Raw genomic sequence first — 16,964 nt, forward strand, 5'->3', positions numbered from 1 at the left:
ACCCAATACAACTTCTAACAATCAGATCTGGATCCTAATTGTAAAACCTTCACTGTGTGTCTTTTTTTTAATGTATATTAATTGGAACATATTTAGATGGGATGCTCTGTGTTACTGACTTGTGAATCTGATTACAAGTTTCACACAATAGTTGGTGTTTGTCTGAAAGCCCACAGCCACGCGAGTGAATCTTGGCTTTTGTTTTTCAAAAAAGTTGCTGGCCCTGCTGGTTGCAGAGAGAAGCTTGAAAATGTGATGCCAGAGGCTCAGATGTCAAGAGGGCCAATACAGAAAGATTTACTTTCAAATCTCATGATTTTCTAAGCCAGTCTCACAATACTTTTGAGCCTGGCTCATGATTTATTGAATGTTTCGGGTTGGCAACTCTGCTGCCCCATTTCCTGGTTGTAGGGTGAGAAGTTCCGATGCAGCTGTTGTCACCATTTGTTTAGAGCAAACTGTGACCCAGCTACTGCCCAGTTCCCATCCTCTGTTTTCTTGCCATCAGCAGCTTGTGCATCGGGGCAAAGAATTTGCAATCTAAGTTCACGGGCGGCTGCCAGGCACACAGGGGCAACCCCTTGCCTCCAGGGGGGGTGTAGCTGTGTAACTGGGGGCAGGAGTTGACGACAATGGGGTCACGTAGGTGGCCTGAGTTAACAATTCTGTCACTGGTGCAGGCCCTGTGAGGGGTCCTGATTGCTCTCCCGAGCTGTATGGGGCTGAAGGGCTGACAGGAGTGCAAAACGAGGCCAGCACTGCCAGATGCAGGTGCCTAAAGCTCAGCTCATGGGTATTTGGGCACCCGACCATGCGGATGGGATTCCAGAAATGCTGAGTGCAGCACTTTCTGCTGCTGTCACTGGCAGCCCCATGGGAGTTAGGCCACTAAGCCAGGGGTCTGCACGCGGACTGAGGAGCTGGACTTTGGACTGTTGAGTTTAGAAATGCTGGCCTGTCTCGGACACTGGTGTAACAGCGCTGCCCTGGAATGCTGCGAGGAGCAGAGCTGCTGAGCAAAGGGCAGGGTAGAATGGGCCAGCCACCCTCCACTGTTCCCCGGGAGCTCTGCTGCCCACTGAGCAGGGGTGCTGCGCACTGGAGGAGATGGCTTCCCAGGGCAAGCCCAGGAAATGTCTTGCAACCCTTTCGGCTCTGCCTTCCCTTCCCAGAAAATGTGTCTTTACAGCTACAATTGCAGAACCAGCCTTGGCCGTGAGATCCTACTGCTGTACTTGCCTTGCACCCTGCTCCCTTCCCATGCTGTGTAACTACCTACAAGCCTGCTGTGAGCTAGCCTTTAGCGCCTGCTAGAAAGTATGTAAAGGCAGGACCACGGCAGGACTAGTTGCTAATCCCAAGGGGTAATCCCTGGGTGCAGACTGACTTGCTTCCGCAGCAAGGGTAATTGTTGAGTCTCCGCGGCTGTTACGTCAGCTTTGGATAAAGACTCTTGCAGTAGCATTCTTCACCCTGGCTGTGGAGTGGGGCTGGTGAGTTACACATGTTGTTGAGCAATGCCTGGTAGTTTATACACTTGGGTCATGATGGCAGAGGCCAGACAGGTCCCCCTGTCAGATTCTCAATGCAGCAGCCACTCCCAGTGTCTAAATACACGGGGCCTGCCCCTGCTCCCAGATAACTCAATGGGGGTTTCTCCTGTGACACCAACAGGAGCAGGATTGGACCTGGGATTAGCTGGGTGTATTGTAGAATCATAGAAATGGAAGGGACCTCGAGAGGTCATCAAGTCCAGCCCCCTGTGCTGAGGCAGGGCTGAGTAAACCTAGCCGTAGACCATCTCTGGCAGCTGTTAGTTCTTAAAAACCTCCCATGATGGGGATTCCACAATCTCCTTTGGGAGCCTAGTCCAGATCTTAACCATCCTGTGATGGGTGAAATCCCCACACTGGCTCTCCAAGAAGGAATTGGGCCAGATGGGGCCAGCAGCTAATTAGGCTGTAAACAGGGGAGCTTTTGGCTGGAGACAGCTACTTAGAGAACAGGCTCAGGTGTGTAGGGACAGTCAGGGCGTATAAAGCCAGGTAGCGGGCTGCAGAGAAAGGGCAGTCCCCCGCTGGGAGGAGGATTCTTGGAGCAGGTACTCCCAGAGAGAAGGGGAACCAGGTGTGGGAGGAAGCAGTCCAGGGAAGGAGCAGAGAGGGTAGAGCCCAGAACTGCTGAGCTGAGGGTCCCAGGACTGGAACCTGGAGGGGGCAGGCCAGCCACTGAGGGAATGACACTGGGACAGTGAATGGGCTGACTGCCTAGGACTGCTGATGGTCTGAAACCTGGAAGGGGGAACGCTGAGTGACCTAGCAAGAGGGCTAAATCACGAAGAGGATGCTGAGGGTCCTGGAGTGAGAGGAGCCGCAGACCTGAGTCAGAGTGATGATGTCCAAACCGCAGGGGGGGCGTCTGCCTCGAGAGCTAATCCCCAGAGCGACCAGGAGGAGGCATCAGACCAGCAGTGAGTGGAGCACCCCATGACACATCCTTAAAGTCAGGAGGTTTTTCCTGTTATCTAGCTTGAATCTCCCTGGCTGCAGATAAAGCCCATCACTTCTTGTCCTCCCTTCAGTGGACGTGGAGAGCAGCTGATCACTGTCTTTTATAACATGTCTGAAGACTGTTATCAGGTCCCTCCTCAGCCTTCTCTTGGATGTGGTGCAGCGGTACAATCTGGGGCTGGACTGTGTCCCAGCTGGGAGGGAGAACAGGATGAACACAGAATGAATGGGATGGAGAATAAGACTGAGATGAGAACAATGCCATTATAGAAACCAACAGGACGCACTCTCCTGGACACGAGTGCAGTACAGTACCCAGCTCCTGTTGTCCAAAAGAAGAGAGCAGAAATAGAGGGGTTCATAGGCAGCTGGCAAAAATGGACAGAGGCCTGGAATGACTTTCCTGTGGAGAGACTGAAAAGGCTGGCCCCATGCAGGTTCCAGAGGAGACACTAGAGGTGTGCGGAGCAACTCAGAGAAGGCAAATGACATGCTCCTGATCACCCACACTCACAATCCAGGAACAAGGGGAAAGTCAAAGAAATTGAAAGGCAACAAATTGAAATTGATACAAGGAAATACATTTTACGCCAAGCATTGTCTATGGAACTCATTGCCACTAGATCTCATTGAGACCAAGCGCTTAGGAATATCCAAAATAGATTTAGACTTTTATATGGCTAGTGAGAACATCCACAGCTACACTGACCAGGAGACAAAACCATCAGGGCCATAGACCCTCCCATGCAGGCTATAAACCAACCACTAGATGATAGGGGTCAGGAAGAAACTGACCCTTTGGGCAGGTTATTCCCTCCCTGACCTCAGAAGCAGCTAGGGCTGGCTACCCTCAATGAGAGGAGGCTTGACCCCTTGACCTACGTGGGGGAGGAAGCTGTTCCTGAGGGAGTGGGGAAACCAAACTAAACTATTTGTGTCTGGCAATGAGATTGCTGCTTTTAAGTGTCTTCTGTCCTAGCCCTTTCCTTGGGAACACTGAAGACACAACAAAGATGTACTCCTTTAATCCAGGGAAGGTTTAACTTTAAAGCCCAGTTCAGATATCTTGCTGAGGAGACCCAGCCCAGATTTGCCTGAAATAACCTCAGTTCCTGCTCCAATCTGTTGGCTGAGGAGCGGGGGTGGGAGGAGCTGTGGAAATTGTGCTCTCCTAATGGTAGAAATCAGGAGTAACTGAAAGGAAAGTTTGGCCCTTGTCTGTGGACTCCAGAGTTCAGTCGCTCAGTGAAGAAAGGCTCCAGGAGTTTTAATCAACCACTGGAGGTGACTAGGTATAAAAAGAAGACCATGCCAGCCACAGTTAGAACTGCAGAGCAGTTCCAGTGATAAATGCCTGTTCCCCACATTTGTGCTTTCCAAGTAATTCACCATTCAAGGTGTAATTTCCCATGCTAGGGCTCAACCCCTAGGGACTGGTTTTTAGAGTTCGACCCACTGTTGACTTAAGGGAGAGTGTGGGGAGTGGCAGGGGAAGGGAATCTGCTTTTATAATGATGAAAACAATTCTAACCAATCCCTTTCCAACAGGACTCCTGCAAAAAGTGAAACTGAGGCTGGAATCCTGGCCTGGGCACAGTCCTCACTAGGGACTATAGACCTGATCCAACTCCCATTGAAGGCCGTGAGTGTCCTATGGGCTGAAGCAGGATGCCGGAGGTGCACAGGCCTTGTGTGGTGTTGCCTTTCTGCATTGGGTGAATTCTGCTCCAGTGCAGGTCATGGCACATGTCGTTCCTTTCTCTGTCAATGTTTTTTAAGCAAAAGCAAGCAAAGTATGTTTAAAAAAGACTCTGTTAGGAACATCCGGGGAGTGGGGGGGAAGCCTGCTAAGCCAGGAAATGCTGCAGTTAAGGTGGCACTCGCAGCCTTCACTCTGCACTTTCTTATGGGCATTAGGATCCAGTGCCCAGTTGGAGGATCTCATGCCATTGTTTCCACAGGTGCCAGCCTCATCCAGGGTGCAGGCAGGACAGTACTCAGTGAGTGGCACAAGGGTCTGTAGTGAAAAAGCAGGGGCTTTGCGGTTCTATGCCTCCTGCTTGGTTCAATGCTGTTTGCAGTGCTCCAGGTGTGTGAACTCAGAGCAAGCCCACAGCAGGAGACAGCCTTGCACTGAATTCATGCTGGTGCACCAGTGAGGTGAGCCAGCCCAGCTGTGCAAAGGGTGGACAGCGCATAGAGGGTGTAACTCTTGCCTCCTTCAGGGGAAGAGGCCTTCCACATGGGATCCTTCCCCCATCCCTCTTGTCACCTACCTCCATGGCACCACTCTCCCCATCCCACAGGAAATCGCCCTGCGGGCAGTGCATCTCCCTACCCTCTCCCCTTCCGCAGAGGGTGCCCTGCAGGGCTGTGAGCTGGGGATGGGGTGCGGGGGTCAGGATGCAAGTTGCCCTGCCACCAGCCCCAGGATGGGGAAATGCCCCTTTAACAGGGCCCTCCCTGGCAGCAGCAAAGGAAGACTTCAGGGATCCTCTGTGCAAATGGTCCTGGCAATCCACACAGGGTTTGGGTGCTGCCCTCTGGCCTGATCGATGGGGCAAGGAGGGCTCTGCTCCCCTCCCTTGCTGGAATGGCAGCAGCTGTGGGTCTCCAAATAGAAACTACTATTGCTGCAGGAGATCATAGAATCATAGAATATCAGGGTTGGAAGGGACCTCAGGAGGTCATCTAGTCCAACCCCCTACTCAAAGCAGGACCAATCCCCAACTAAATCACCCCAGCCAGGGCTTTGTCAAGCCTGACCTTAAAAACTTCTAAGGAAGGAGATTCCACCACCTCCCTAGGTAACCCAGTGCTTCACCACCCTCCTAGTGAAAAAGTTTTTCCTAATATCCAACCTAAACCTCCCCCCCTGCAACTTGAGACCATTACTCCTTGTTCTATCATCAGCTACCACTGAGAACAGCCTAGATCCATCCTCTTTGGAACCCCCTTTCAGGTAGTTGAAAGCAGCTATCAAATCCTCCCTCACTCTTCTCTTCTGCAGACTAAATAATCCCAGTTCCCTCAGCCTCTCCTCATAAGACGTGCTCCAGCCCCCTGATCATTTTTGTTGCCCTCCGCTGGACTCTTTCCAATTTTTCCGCACCCTTCTTGTAGTGTGGGGCCCAAAACTGGACGCAATACTCCAGATGAGGCCTCACCAATGCCGAATAGAGGGGAACGATCACGTCCCTCGATCTGCAGGCAGTGCCCCTACTTATACATCCCAAAATGCCATTGGCCTTCTTGGCAACAAGGGCACACTGTTGACTCATATCCAGCTTCTCGTCCACTGTAACCACTTGGTCCTTTTCTGCAGAACTGCTGCTGAGCCATTCGGTCGCTAGTCTGTAGGGGTGCATGGGATTCTTCCTTCCTAAGTGCAGTACTCTGCACTTGTCCTTGTTGAACCTCATCACATTTCTTTTGGCCCAATCCTCTAATTTTTCTAGGTCCCTCTGTATCCTATCCCGACCCGCCAGTGTATCTACCACTCCTCCCAGATATAGGAGCGGGTCTGGTAGCACTGAGGCTGTAGTGACCTCACTGCTTTGTGTTGTCTAGCCACTAGAGGGGGGCACAGACCAGGTTAATGTGGGTTACAGCTCCCTGGGCTAAGGCATCTCAGCCTGAGCACCAGGATGTGCCTTTACATCGCTGACCAGTGACAGGGGAGTCTATCTGCAGGACTGAACCTGAGACTGCTGCTCTGTTTTAGGTATTTATCTGGCCTGCATCACTGTAGTGTCTGAATAGTATCTGTGTTTATCCTCAACACAACCCCTCTGAGAGGGAGGACAGTGCTATTAGCCCCATTGTACAGAGGGGAAACTGAGGCACAGACAGGCTAATTGACTTGCCCAAGGTCACCCAGAGAGTCTATGGCAGAGCAGAGACTTGAACCCAGCACTCCAATGTCCCAGGCTCGTGGCCTAACCACTGGGCTGTGCTTCTCAAGCTAGCAGCTCCCTCTTGCCTGACATTTGAACGAATACCCCAGCCAAATTACACAGCTCCTTGGACACTTGTACAGGAGCTGGCTGCAGTGGTTAATATTAAACTTCTCTTGTTGACCCTGCTGCTCAGCCCACAGGGGAATGTGTTCAGTGCAGGACTTTGAGACCAGCAGTCCCATGGGTGGGAGTTAGAAGGGTAAATAACTGTTTGGTTTAACGTTACAGCCATAAAACCACATTATTGTTACAGGTACCTCCTGGGCAGTTCCTGCTTTGGCCTTGTATGGCTGCCCAGGCCCCTGACTGCATTCACTGGCCAGTGCTTGTGGATTAAGTCTGTCTATCCCTCTGTCTGTCTGCCACGATCCCCCCCACCCCCACATAGTACTGGACACCGCTCAAGCCTTATAAACCAGAAATAACAACAACAATCTCTTTCTCTGCCGTCCCCACCTCTAGCAGAAATAGGTAGATTCATTTCATGGGTTTGTGTGTGTGTGCATTTGTGGTGCAGTGTGTGGAGAGCTAAGTCTCAGAGCTGACTGTTGCATTTAGTTCTGTATGCATTGAGGCCTGTGGTCTCTTCTCTCTTGTGTCCGTGACTTCCACAGTCCACTGCTCTGTGTCCCACATGCGCCAGACTCTCCCACTGGCCGCTAGTGGCATCGTTCTGGTGGGAGGTAGTATTTGGGGGAGGTCATGCTCATGCAGGGAGAGCTGATGCCCGGGAGCTAGCGCCAAGTCCATGGGGGCTGTGATTACCCTAGCTCGGGAGGCAGTGCAGCACTGGGGGGATCTCTGTGTAGCTAGACAGATTAGCTGGGGGCATGAGGCTTCATTCCTAGGGCAGCTGAGTTGCCATAATGGGTGCCCGGAGCTCAGGTACACATGCATGGGTCACTGAGGCCGGGTCTGTGTCTGCTAGGACCGGGCGCCACCTTCTGGCAGGTAGCAGAGGGACATGGGTCCCTTGTTGCCATAGCTACATGGGCAGTGGCACTGAAGGGCCCAGAAGGGAGATGGAGCGGCTGAGCTGAGGGCAGGTGCCCTCAATAGTGGAGGCATTATAGAGCAGGCATCTTCTTCCTCACTCTTCATTCCCCTGTGCAGGGAGCGCTGGTGGGAATGCTTCCCTCACTCGGGGGACACGGGTGCCACTTGGTCCTGTTCCCTCCACAGTAGCATCTGCGTTGGGTGCAAGGGAAAAGGCAGAAGGGGAGGGGTGCAGCTCTGTGGGTGGGTGGAGCAGGGTTTTCCTGGGCCCTGGGTTATCTGGAGAACTCTCCCTGGCCAGGGATGTCAGACGTGCTGCAATCTAGTGTAACCCTTCTGCCCGTCAGAGTTGGCAGCTAAAAGGGCTGCGTTCAGTATCTAGGGGTTCTGTTTCAATAACACAATGCAAAACCGGCTCGAGCCCCCACCCAATGACCTGGGACAATTACATACCACCCCACTGGGTGCCTCTAAGAGGCAATACTTCCCCTCTTGCAAGCACAGAGTCTGAGTGTAGCAAAAGCCTTTTAATAAAGGAGGGAAACAATGCAGCATTATGTTGGGGAAACACCACAAACAGGATTCATAACACCAACCATGAGCAAAAGACCCACCCCAAGTAAGTTTGGCAGTGTCCTTTTCCCCTCAGGATCTTAAGTCCAGAAACCCAATTCCCCCCCACCCCAGTTTCTGTCCTTGGTCAGTGCAGCTCCCCCAGAATTCAGAAGTTCATTTGCAGAGTTTACCTCTCAGCCTGGGTCGAAGTGGAGGGAGGTATGGGGAGCATCCTACATGCTCCACTGCTCTTGGGTCAACGGCCAAGTGCCACACCTCTCCATGGGGTTCTGCTGTAGTCTTCATCGCCAGTCGCACCTCTCCACCAGCTGCCCAGCTATCCACTCTGCTCACCAACCATCCAGTCACCAACTTATCTTCAACCCCCGCCCCAGCAACTTCAGCTCTTTAGTGAGTTCAGCTCTCAGTGAATTTTAGCTGGTAGCATGGGGAACTATCAGTGCTAGTGCACCACTCGCCCAAAGTAAATCTAATGCTTAGACCTAGGTATCAGCAATTTCAGCTCTGTAGCATATAACAAGACTCCTAATAGAGCCAAAATTAGCTCTAGTTATTACGCTGTGGGGAGAGAGAAAGGAAAAAAGGGGGTCAAAATAGTGTTTAGGGTTTTCAGAAGGAGAGGACTACCACGTACACATACTTGTTCCCAACCTCTTTCAATTCTCTGGTGGTTTGGAACCATGTCCCTTGCGTAGCAAGTGCTACTTCGTTGAGGGTGAGTCCCTCCGTTATAAAATGCCAAGTACAGTTCTACTGTCCTTGATTCACATAACCAGGATAACAACCCTTTACTACTCCTGCCCCAATAACAGAGAGACTGGGGATCCCACAGCAGCCAAAGTGACCATTTGGGCAAGCAGTCTAGGCAGTGTGGGTGTGCCCATGCAAACGAGATCAGCCCCTAAAGTCCTTTTCCACAGCTCACCACCAGATGTCAGGGTAGAGCTCATTCTGACTCTGCTTAGGTTAGCCTTAGGTGTTACTGACCAGGGACCCAGCAATCTGGATGCTAGTCCCTGCTCTGTCACTGGCCTGCTGCGTGGCCCTGGGCCAGCCACTATCTGTAAAATGGAGTTAATGGTACTCCCCTGCTCTGGGAAGTGCTTGGAGATCTACAGCTGAAACGAGCGACGGGATGTTATTATTACAAGGGTCTCCCTCAGACGCTGTGGGAGTTGGCGGACGTTTTTCTGTCAAAATGTAACTGCAATGTACATTGGCTTTTCTTTGAAAATTCATCCTTTTATGCAATAAAATTTCATTTTTATTATATTAAGTTTTTATTGAATTTTTTTCCCAAATTGTAAGAAAATCATTTTCAAACCCCCCAATTTTTCCTTTTTTATTTCCTTTTTTTCATTGGAAAAAAAGATCAGTTTTCATTGGAAATGTAGATGAACATGAATTTCCCGTGGAAAAGGTTTGGCATTTCTTGACCAGTGCTAGACTCTAACCAGCCTCGGATGCTGAGGTCATGCTCCTAGAGCAAAACATCAGCTCACTTACACAGCAGTTAATGTCAATGTGGCTACAGCACCATAACCCTGCAGGCTGCTTTGCAGACCCATCACAGGCATAGGACTCAGTCCCCAGCTGCGTCTGTTGCTGCACGATCATCTGCCTGTTGCCCCCGGGGGGATGTCGCATCTGTACGCACATCCTCTGCTGGCTCCCAGCCTGGGAACTTCCCCAAGGGGCTGATGCTGGAAGGACAGATGGGCCTTTTGGGGTAGGGGAGAGTACTGGATTGATGGATGTGTGTTCTGAGTGGGGACTGTCATGTCACTGTGGGGCAGACCTCATGCTAGGGAGCCCCATGCTGAAATTGTGGTTGCATAGCACTGTACTAGCATGTGGTCAGAGATTTATAGCTTGCTATGCTGTGTCCCTGTTGTTTAAATGCTGGGTTGGTCTGAAATGTCTTTGGCCCCTATAACAATGTACAATTCCCTTGGCATTTGGCCACATTCAAACTGTGTTAGGATGCTGCATTTAACCCAGCGCTAACAAAACACAATCGCATCCCTTGTGTTTCAGCTAGCCTCCCCTCTCACAGTGAAGGGAAGAGTGCTCTCTCCATGCGGCGGCGCTCTCTCCCAGGGCAGCCCTGGATGGCAGGGAGCATGGCCAGACCCTCAGTCGCATCCGTGCAATTCAGCTGGAAGGCCAACGCTCGCAACAGAGGCATCTGGTGTGTGTGATTCTGTGCGGGACAGAAGAGGGGTGGTCAGCACTGCTGGAAAGCAGCCCTCGGGGATCTTGCACTGGGCACTCCAAAACCGGAGACCACATCTGAAAATGTTGTTTAACTGTCTGCTTTGCCACTCTGGCTAATACAGTGCTTTGGAGGCTGGGGGCTTGGATTTCAGTCCAGTAGATGGTAGAGCCCAAAGGCCCCAGAAATATCAGAGAGAAGGAGAGAGAGAGAGAGAGAGAGAGAGATCACTAACACGCAGGGTGGGAATGCCATCACTGCTGCTTGTCCTGCTCCTGGAGGAGAGTTTCCACTGGGATGGCCTGCGAGCAAAGGCCCTGACTCCACACCACCCTCTGTGGGCTGGGGGAATAGCAGGCCACTCCGGATGTCACCCCGGTTCATACTGCTGCAGATCCTCTCCCCTTTCTGGCCAGGGGTGGAAAAGCCTGGAGATTACAGAATTTGGCTTCCCTAGGTTTCACAGGAGAGGATAGGGATGGTGAGTCCCCAAACCTCTGCCCTTCCCATTGCACAGCCTTCTGGGAGCATCTTGTACAAGGGAAAGTGATGTGAGAGGATGAGGCCTCCTCACCCAGGGCATCCTCAGCATCCCTGAGCAAGGACCCCCGTTCTATAGCCAGGAGCTGGCAGGGATGGCTGGGTCACTAGCAGAACTGCGGATCCTGCAGGCTCAGCACTGCCCTTGGCTGGGCTGCATGGGACTCATCACAGTGCAGACCCCGCAGGAGCCTAGGCAGCTTCTCATGCCCCTAAGGCACCTGGTGCCAGAAAGCTGGGCATTTCCCTGAGCTGTCCCTTGCCATCCCTTCCAAGCTGTAAGACCAGGGGAGTGGTGTCTTCTGTGAGCCGCAGTGCAGGCGCCTATAATGGGGTCTGGCCTGGGCCATGCATGGCTCAGTGTGCCTGGGAAGTGAGGGCCTGGTGGGATGGGGGCAGAGGATGGTAGGGGGAGGTATGCTGGGCAGGGGATGGAAGGGGTTGCTGTGAGGGGTGGAAGACATATGGGGAAGGGGGATGCGGGGGCCAGGATGTTCTGGGGGACTGGTAGGGTGGGATGCTGTGTGGGGATGGTAAGAGAAATGAAGATGTGGTGGGGGATGCTGAGGGGGATGGTAGGGGAAGACAGTAGGGACAGGATGATGGGGGATGATGGAGGAGGGAAAGGGATGGGGGATGCTGGAACAGGGTGGGAGAAGGGAGTGGGGGGATGCAGGATGCCGGGGGTGGGGGAAGGGGCATGCGGGCAGGCTCCTGGGTGGGGTAGGGGTTGGTGATGCCAGGAGGATGCAGGATGCTGGGGAGGCCAGGGGAAGTGGGGATGTGGGATGCCTGGGTGCAGGGGAGAGGGGTGGGGGAAGGGGATGCTGGGGAGGGTGCAGGGAGAGGCATTGGAGAAGATTCTGGGGACCGTGGGAGTGGGGGATGCTGGGCTAGGCGGCGGGGAGGAGGGATGCTGGGGGGAAGAGAGGGGAAGAGGGATGCGGTGGGGAGGGGATGCTGGGCCAGAGCCGGGGGATGCGGGATGGGGAGGAGGGGGCAGAGGGACCCTGGGGAGTAGGAGGCAGGGGGAGGGGGGATGCTGGGCTGGAGCCGGGGGATGCGGGATGGGGAGGAGGGGGCAGAGGGACCCTGGGGAGTAGGAGGCAGGGGGAGGGGGGATGCTGGGCCGGAGCCGGGGGATGCGGGATGGGGAGGAGGGGGCAGAGGGACCCTGGGGAGTAGGAGGCGGGGGAGGGGGGATGCTGGGCCGGGGCGGGGGGATGCGGGATGCTGGGGGGGCGGGGGAACTGGTGAGAGCTGCCGGGGGAGGGGTGAGGAGGGGATGCCGGCTGGAGGATGCCGGGCGGATGCTGGGGGATGCCTGGCTGGAGGATGCTGGGCCGAGCCGAGGGCGCCGGCTGCGGAGCCGCCTTCCCAGCCGACGCGCGAGCGGAGCCCGGCTCCCGGAGCAGCCCATGAGGAGCCCAGCCGGGGCCGGCACAGCCTGGGCTCCTGCCTCGCGTGGCCCCGGCTGCTGCTGCTTCCCGGGAAGCGCCTGGGCTGGATCTAGCCGAGATGTGGACTCCGGGCCGCAGGTGAGCTATGGGCTCGGGCTGATTCGGACTGGGGGGCAGTCAGTGTGATGGGGGGCAAAGTGATCTGGATAGGGGGGCAGTCAGTGCGGTGGGGGCCAGGGTGATCCGGACTGGGGGGCAGTCAGTATGATGGGAGCAGAGTGATCTGGATTGGGGGGCAGTCAGTGCGATGGGGTGCAGTCAGTATGATGGGGGGCAGGGTGATCTGGATTTGGGGGGCAGTCAGTGTGACGGGGGGCAGGGTGATCTGGATTGGGGTGGTCAGTGCGATGGGGGCCAGGGTGATCCGGACTGGGGGGCAGTCAGTGTGATGGGGTGCAGAGTGATCTGGATTGGGGGGCAGTCAGTGCGATGGGGTGCAGTCAGTATGATGGGGGGCAGGGTGATCTGGATTTGGGGGGCAGTCAGTGTGACGGGGCAGTCAGTGCAATGGGGGGCAGGGTGATCCGGACTGGGGGACAGTCAGTGCGATGGGGGCAGGGTGACATGGATGGGGGCAGAGGGGCAGTATGGGGGTGCACTGTCAGGATGATGTCTAGTTTGCAGGTGTCTGCTTCCCCCTACTCTCCCTCTCTATTAACAGGGGTGGGGGCACTGCCCTCCAGGAGCTGGGGAAAGGGTTCAGCAGGGGCAGGAAGGGTGGCCCAAGGTGGGATGGCGACCAAGAGGCTGGCATCACTGGTGGGGGAGCAGGGCAGTGATGCCCAGGGTCCAGAGATGAGGATGGGGCTGCGATGGGCCATAGTTTAAGGAGGGCCAGAGGGAGCCAGCGGAGGGGCTGGCGGGCGGCAATTGGGGCCAAGGCCGGAGGTGACCAGAGCAGACTGGCATTGCAGCAGACGGGAGAGGGCTGATGTGCTGGAGGAAGCCACAGAAGGACTATTGGCTCCCAGTGGGGGTGTGATCTGGGGATCCCATGCTGCTGTGGTCCCTGCAGGCAGAGCCAGCCAGCCTTTCTGCACTTTGGGCCCTTTCCTAGGCAGCTGTGTTGGGAGGCCCGAGTCCCTGTGTCAGCTCTTACTGTCAGGGATGTGCTCGGTGCAGGGGCTGCACAAACTGGGCCGGGGCTGCACAAACTGGGCCCTCTGCTGCTGCCCTGCAGGCTGGGATAAGGGCAAAGTCCCTTTTTGCACCTCTGAGGCCTCCTGCCCTGCAGGGGGCTAGTTCATGCCGCAGCTGCTGAGCCGTATCTCCTTGGATTCCCGCTCTGTCCTTGGCGGGGCTGGTGCTATGCGGGCTGTAGCACAATGTCCCTGCTCCCCTATCGGTGTGAGCCCACGCTGCGGGATCACCATGTCACTCCACTGGGCTGCAGCCTGCAAAGGTGTGGGGACGGGGCTTGGTCTCAGTGGCTGGGCAGGAGGGGATTGCTGGGTTGTAACCAAGTGCCCCAACATAGTGCCACTGTGACCGCTCTCAGACCTCCCCACAGCTGGCCCCCGAAGCTCAGGAGCTGAGCTCATTGATGCATGGTGTGCAGGCAGAGAAGCGGGCCCTTTGCTGCTGGGACCCACCTGTGGGTTCTCTTCTCAGCCAGCTAGGGCAGCATGTGGTTCACAGCACCCCGCCTCCCTCCCTCATTGCTGCACCACCTCAGAGCCCTGCTCCGTCTCACTCAGCTCCCGGGACTCCTCCACCTGCCCTCCAAGAACTGCCAGCTGCATCTTCCTGATCCCAGCGGCCCACTGCCACTCACAGGGACCCTCCTCCTGCCTGCCTCCTTACAGCAACCGTCAGCGCTGTCCCTGCTGCAGAGTCCCTCCCTCACCCTCTGAATAGGCTCGGGGTCAGACGCTGTAAGGTTTTGCCGAGGAAGCAATATTGGTAACATCGTTCTGTCTGGGCTTCAAGTTCCTGGTGCGAGTGCATCTTCAAGTTCCTCAGACCGCTCTGTTTGTGAATGGGGCATGGGCATTGGCTCCAGCACCCCTGTGTTGGCTAGTTGAATGTGTGCGGGTATTTTGGGGAAAGCATGAGGGCCTCTGAAGGCCTGTGATGGGGTGTGCAAAGCTTGCTGCTGGGTTTAACAGGACGTAATGTGCCACTGGCAAGTTACCCTAGCTCAGAGCATTAGATCCTGCCTTTTGATTTGGGTAGCATTAGTATTTTGAAATGCCTTGGTCCTCTAAAAGGCAGCAGATTGCACCTGGCCTCTCAAAACGTTGCAGGGGAGAACAGCAACTCCCCATGCCCTAGTTGATTGTCTCCTGTCCCCCCAGCACAGCTCCCACACTTGCCTGTCTAGCTATATCTCCTAATGTAAGAGGAAGGATGAGCATTTCTATTGCACCCAAAGTCAGGAGGTGCAAAGGGATGGTTCTGATTTCAGGGAGTGCTCAGTGGCCTTTGCTATAGTTAAGGTTACAGAAGAGTTTTGACTCTGTTCGATTCTCCCTGCTGTTACATGCTTCGTTTTTGGAGACATTCACCTTTTGGGGCTGAAAATTGTCATGCTCAATTTCTCGCCAAAAGTGCTGCTTCTTTTTTTCCTGCACAGTTTGAGGAAAATTCCTCTTCTGCTGTTTTTGAGTTGAATGAGGGGGAGAAGAAAACATTTTTCTGTTTCAAAATAGTCACACTTTAGGGAGGGGCATGCTGAAAAAACAGATGACATGTGACACTGTTGAAGACTAGCTTGGTTTAAAAAACATTGGCTGAAGGTCTGTGCAACAGGGTGGCCTCCCCAGGGCTGGAGAGCCTGGGGCTGAGCCAGCCTTGACAAGGAGGATGAGCCCCATCTGGGGGGAATCAGGGATTCCAATGTAAAAGCAGCTGGAAGTTGCACTGAAGGGGAAAAAGCTCCTGGCAGCTGTGGCAGAGCCTGTGGAGAGGGAGGAAAGCTCTCTAGGTACAGTGGCCTGGGAGAGACCCTGACCAAGCAGAGCGGAGGCTGCAGAAGCCCCAGACAGAAAGTCCTGGGAAGAGGAAGAGACATCTTAGGTTGTATGGATCTATGCGTGGACTTGGTTTTGGTGTTTTGAGTTTTATTTATGGTTTATTGTGTATTCATAAGCCCAGTCTCCAAGGAGGGCTATTTTTTGACCAGGAAAAAGCCTCAAATGAAGTTTATTTGAACAGACCAAGAGGGGAAACTGAGGCAGGCTGCCTGTAGCATGACCCAGGGCCACGAGGAGGCACACGGGAGGTAGCTGGCCTGGTTACAGTCTGAAAGTTACTTACGGAGCATGCGGTGTACATTTTTCACTGTCAGTAGGTGCGTGCCTACAGAGAGGTCTGCAGTGCCTTCGTGGCCAGCATGACAACTGGCATGTCAACTTCAACCACTCCTGGCTTCAAAACTCCGGAGCCCATTTCCTTTAGGCTTTGTGTGTTTTGTGACTGTTTCCCTGGCAGCAGAGTCAAGCCCAGACTGAAGAAAATAGTTTCAGGAGATTCACGGATGTTTAAAATCAATGTGTTGAAATGTCACTGGAATAAGGGAAACAAGCAGAGTACCTGGCTCAGTGTTAGCACCACAGGCTTCTTTCTGTGACTCTCTGCAGTTGACACATGATGGAGCTGAGCCTAGAGAGGAGAGCTCTGTCTCTGGGGGTGATGGGGTGAGCTCCTCAAAGACTGGCTGTGTGGAACACCTGTCTGGTTGCATTGCTCTGGGGTTTGCTAGTGGATTTGATCTCTGACACGCACCCAGTTCCATGCCGCTGGCTGTCACCCGCGCCTAGAAAGGCCGAAGCAGCTGCTGCCGCTCTGAGGCAGTTGGCAGATCACTCTCCCCGGCTGGGAAGCAGGGAGAGTGCTGGCACTAGGTTCTCACTCTGTGGTGGACCGTTTCCTATGCACAGCTTGATGCATCAGCTGCCCCTTGTGGGGGTCAGAGAGGGATTCCCCTCCCCCAGCACCCATGTACAGCATTGCAGACAGGATACCACGTAAGCTGGGCCAATAACTGGAGCTGGTGCCACGAGCCCGGTGTTCTTTCTGTACAGCTCCTGACCAAACTGCCTGCCTGATTCCATGCCTCCTTGGCCAAGGCGCTCTCCTGGTGTGTGTGAAGGGTGAGTGAGCTCAGGCTGGGACTGGCAAGGTTTCCTTGTTCTGCCCTTGAGAACCCATCTCTGCGGTGGTTGGCCTCCTTGCTCAGAGGAGTGCAGGCGGGTGGGGTCACTCTCACAGCCAGCCTTTTCTTTCTCTGCTCCCATAGCTGCACATGTGGCTCGATCCTTCGCCATGAGAGGCAATGGGAGCAGGCCAATGGTGAATGCCAGTGTTCCTTACAGGCTCAGTGACGGTGACGCCCCCGGCCTTGGGGCGTAAGCTGCTGTCAGTGCTGTGGTGTATACCCCCCTCTGGGAACCCCCTCGGGGACATGGCTCCTGCCACAGCTGGCGTGATAACAAGGCAAGCCCTTGTAGTGGTACCCATGGTCTTACAATGCAGGTGCTTTTCTTAGGGGCAGGCTGCTAGGACAGTCTCTGAAAGTCTCTGGGTAAGGATAAAAGGGGTAAAAAACAAGGGTGATGTCATGGTGGGGGGGTCTACTACAGACCACCTAACCAGGAAGAGAAGGTGGATGAGGCTCCTTTTAAACAACTAATAAAATCATCCAAAGCACAGGATTTGGTGGAGATGGGGGACTTCAGCTACCCAGCCATCTCTTGGGGAAAATAAT

At 54.3% G+C, this 16,964-nt stretch overlaps 1 protein-coding gene across 1 annotated transcript in view; it reads left to right on the forward strand.

The window, feature by feature from the left end:
* Positions 1-12,166: 12,166 nt before the first annotated feature.
* Positions 12,167-16,964, forward strand: part of LOC311525545 (myomegalin-like) — a gene marked incomplete at its 5' end in the record, with an annotated part of 101,045 nt that continues 96,247 nt past the window's right edge. The window contains one exon of the mRNA XM_084637773.1: positions 12,167-12,334. Coding sequence (XP_084493899.1) covers positions 12,315-12,334 — 20 coding nt within the window. The remainder of the gene's footprint in view (positions 12,335-16,964) is intronic.

This window comes from Lepidochelys olivacea, assembly GCF_965140295.1.
Source record: "Lepidochelys olivacea isolate rLepOli2 genome assembly, chromosome: 8".
NCBI lineage: Eukaryota > Metazoa > Chordata > Testudines > Cheloniidae > Lepidochelys > Lepidochelys olivacea.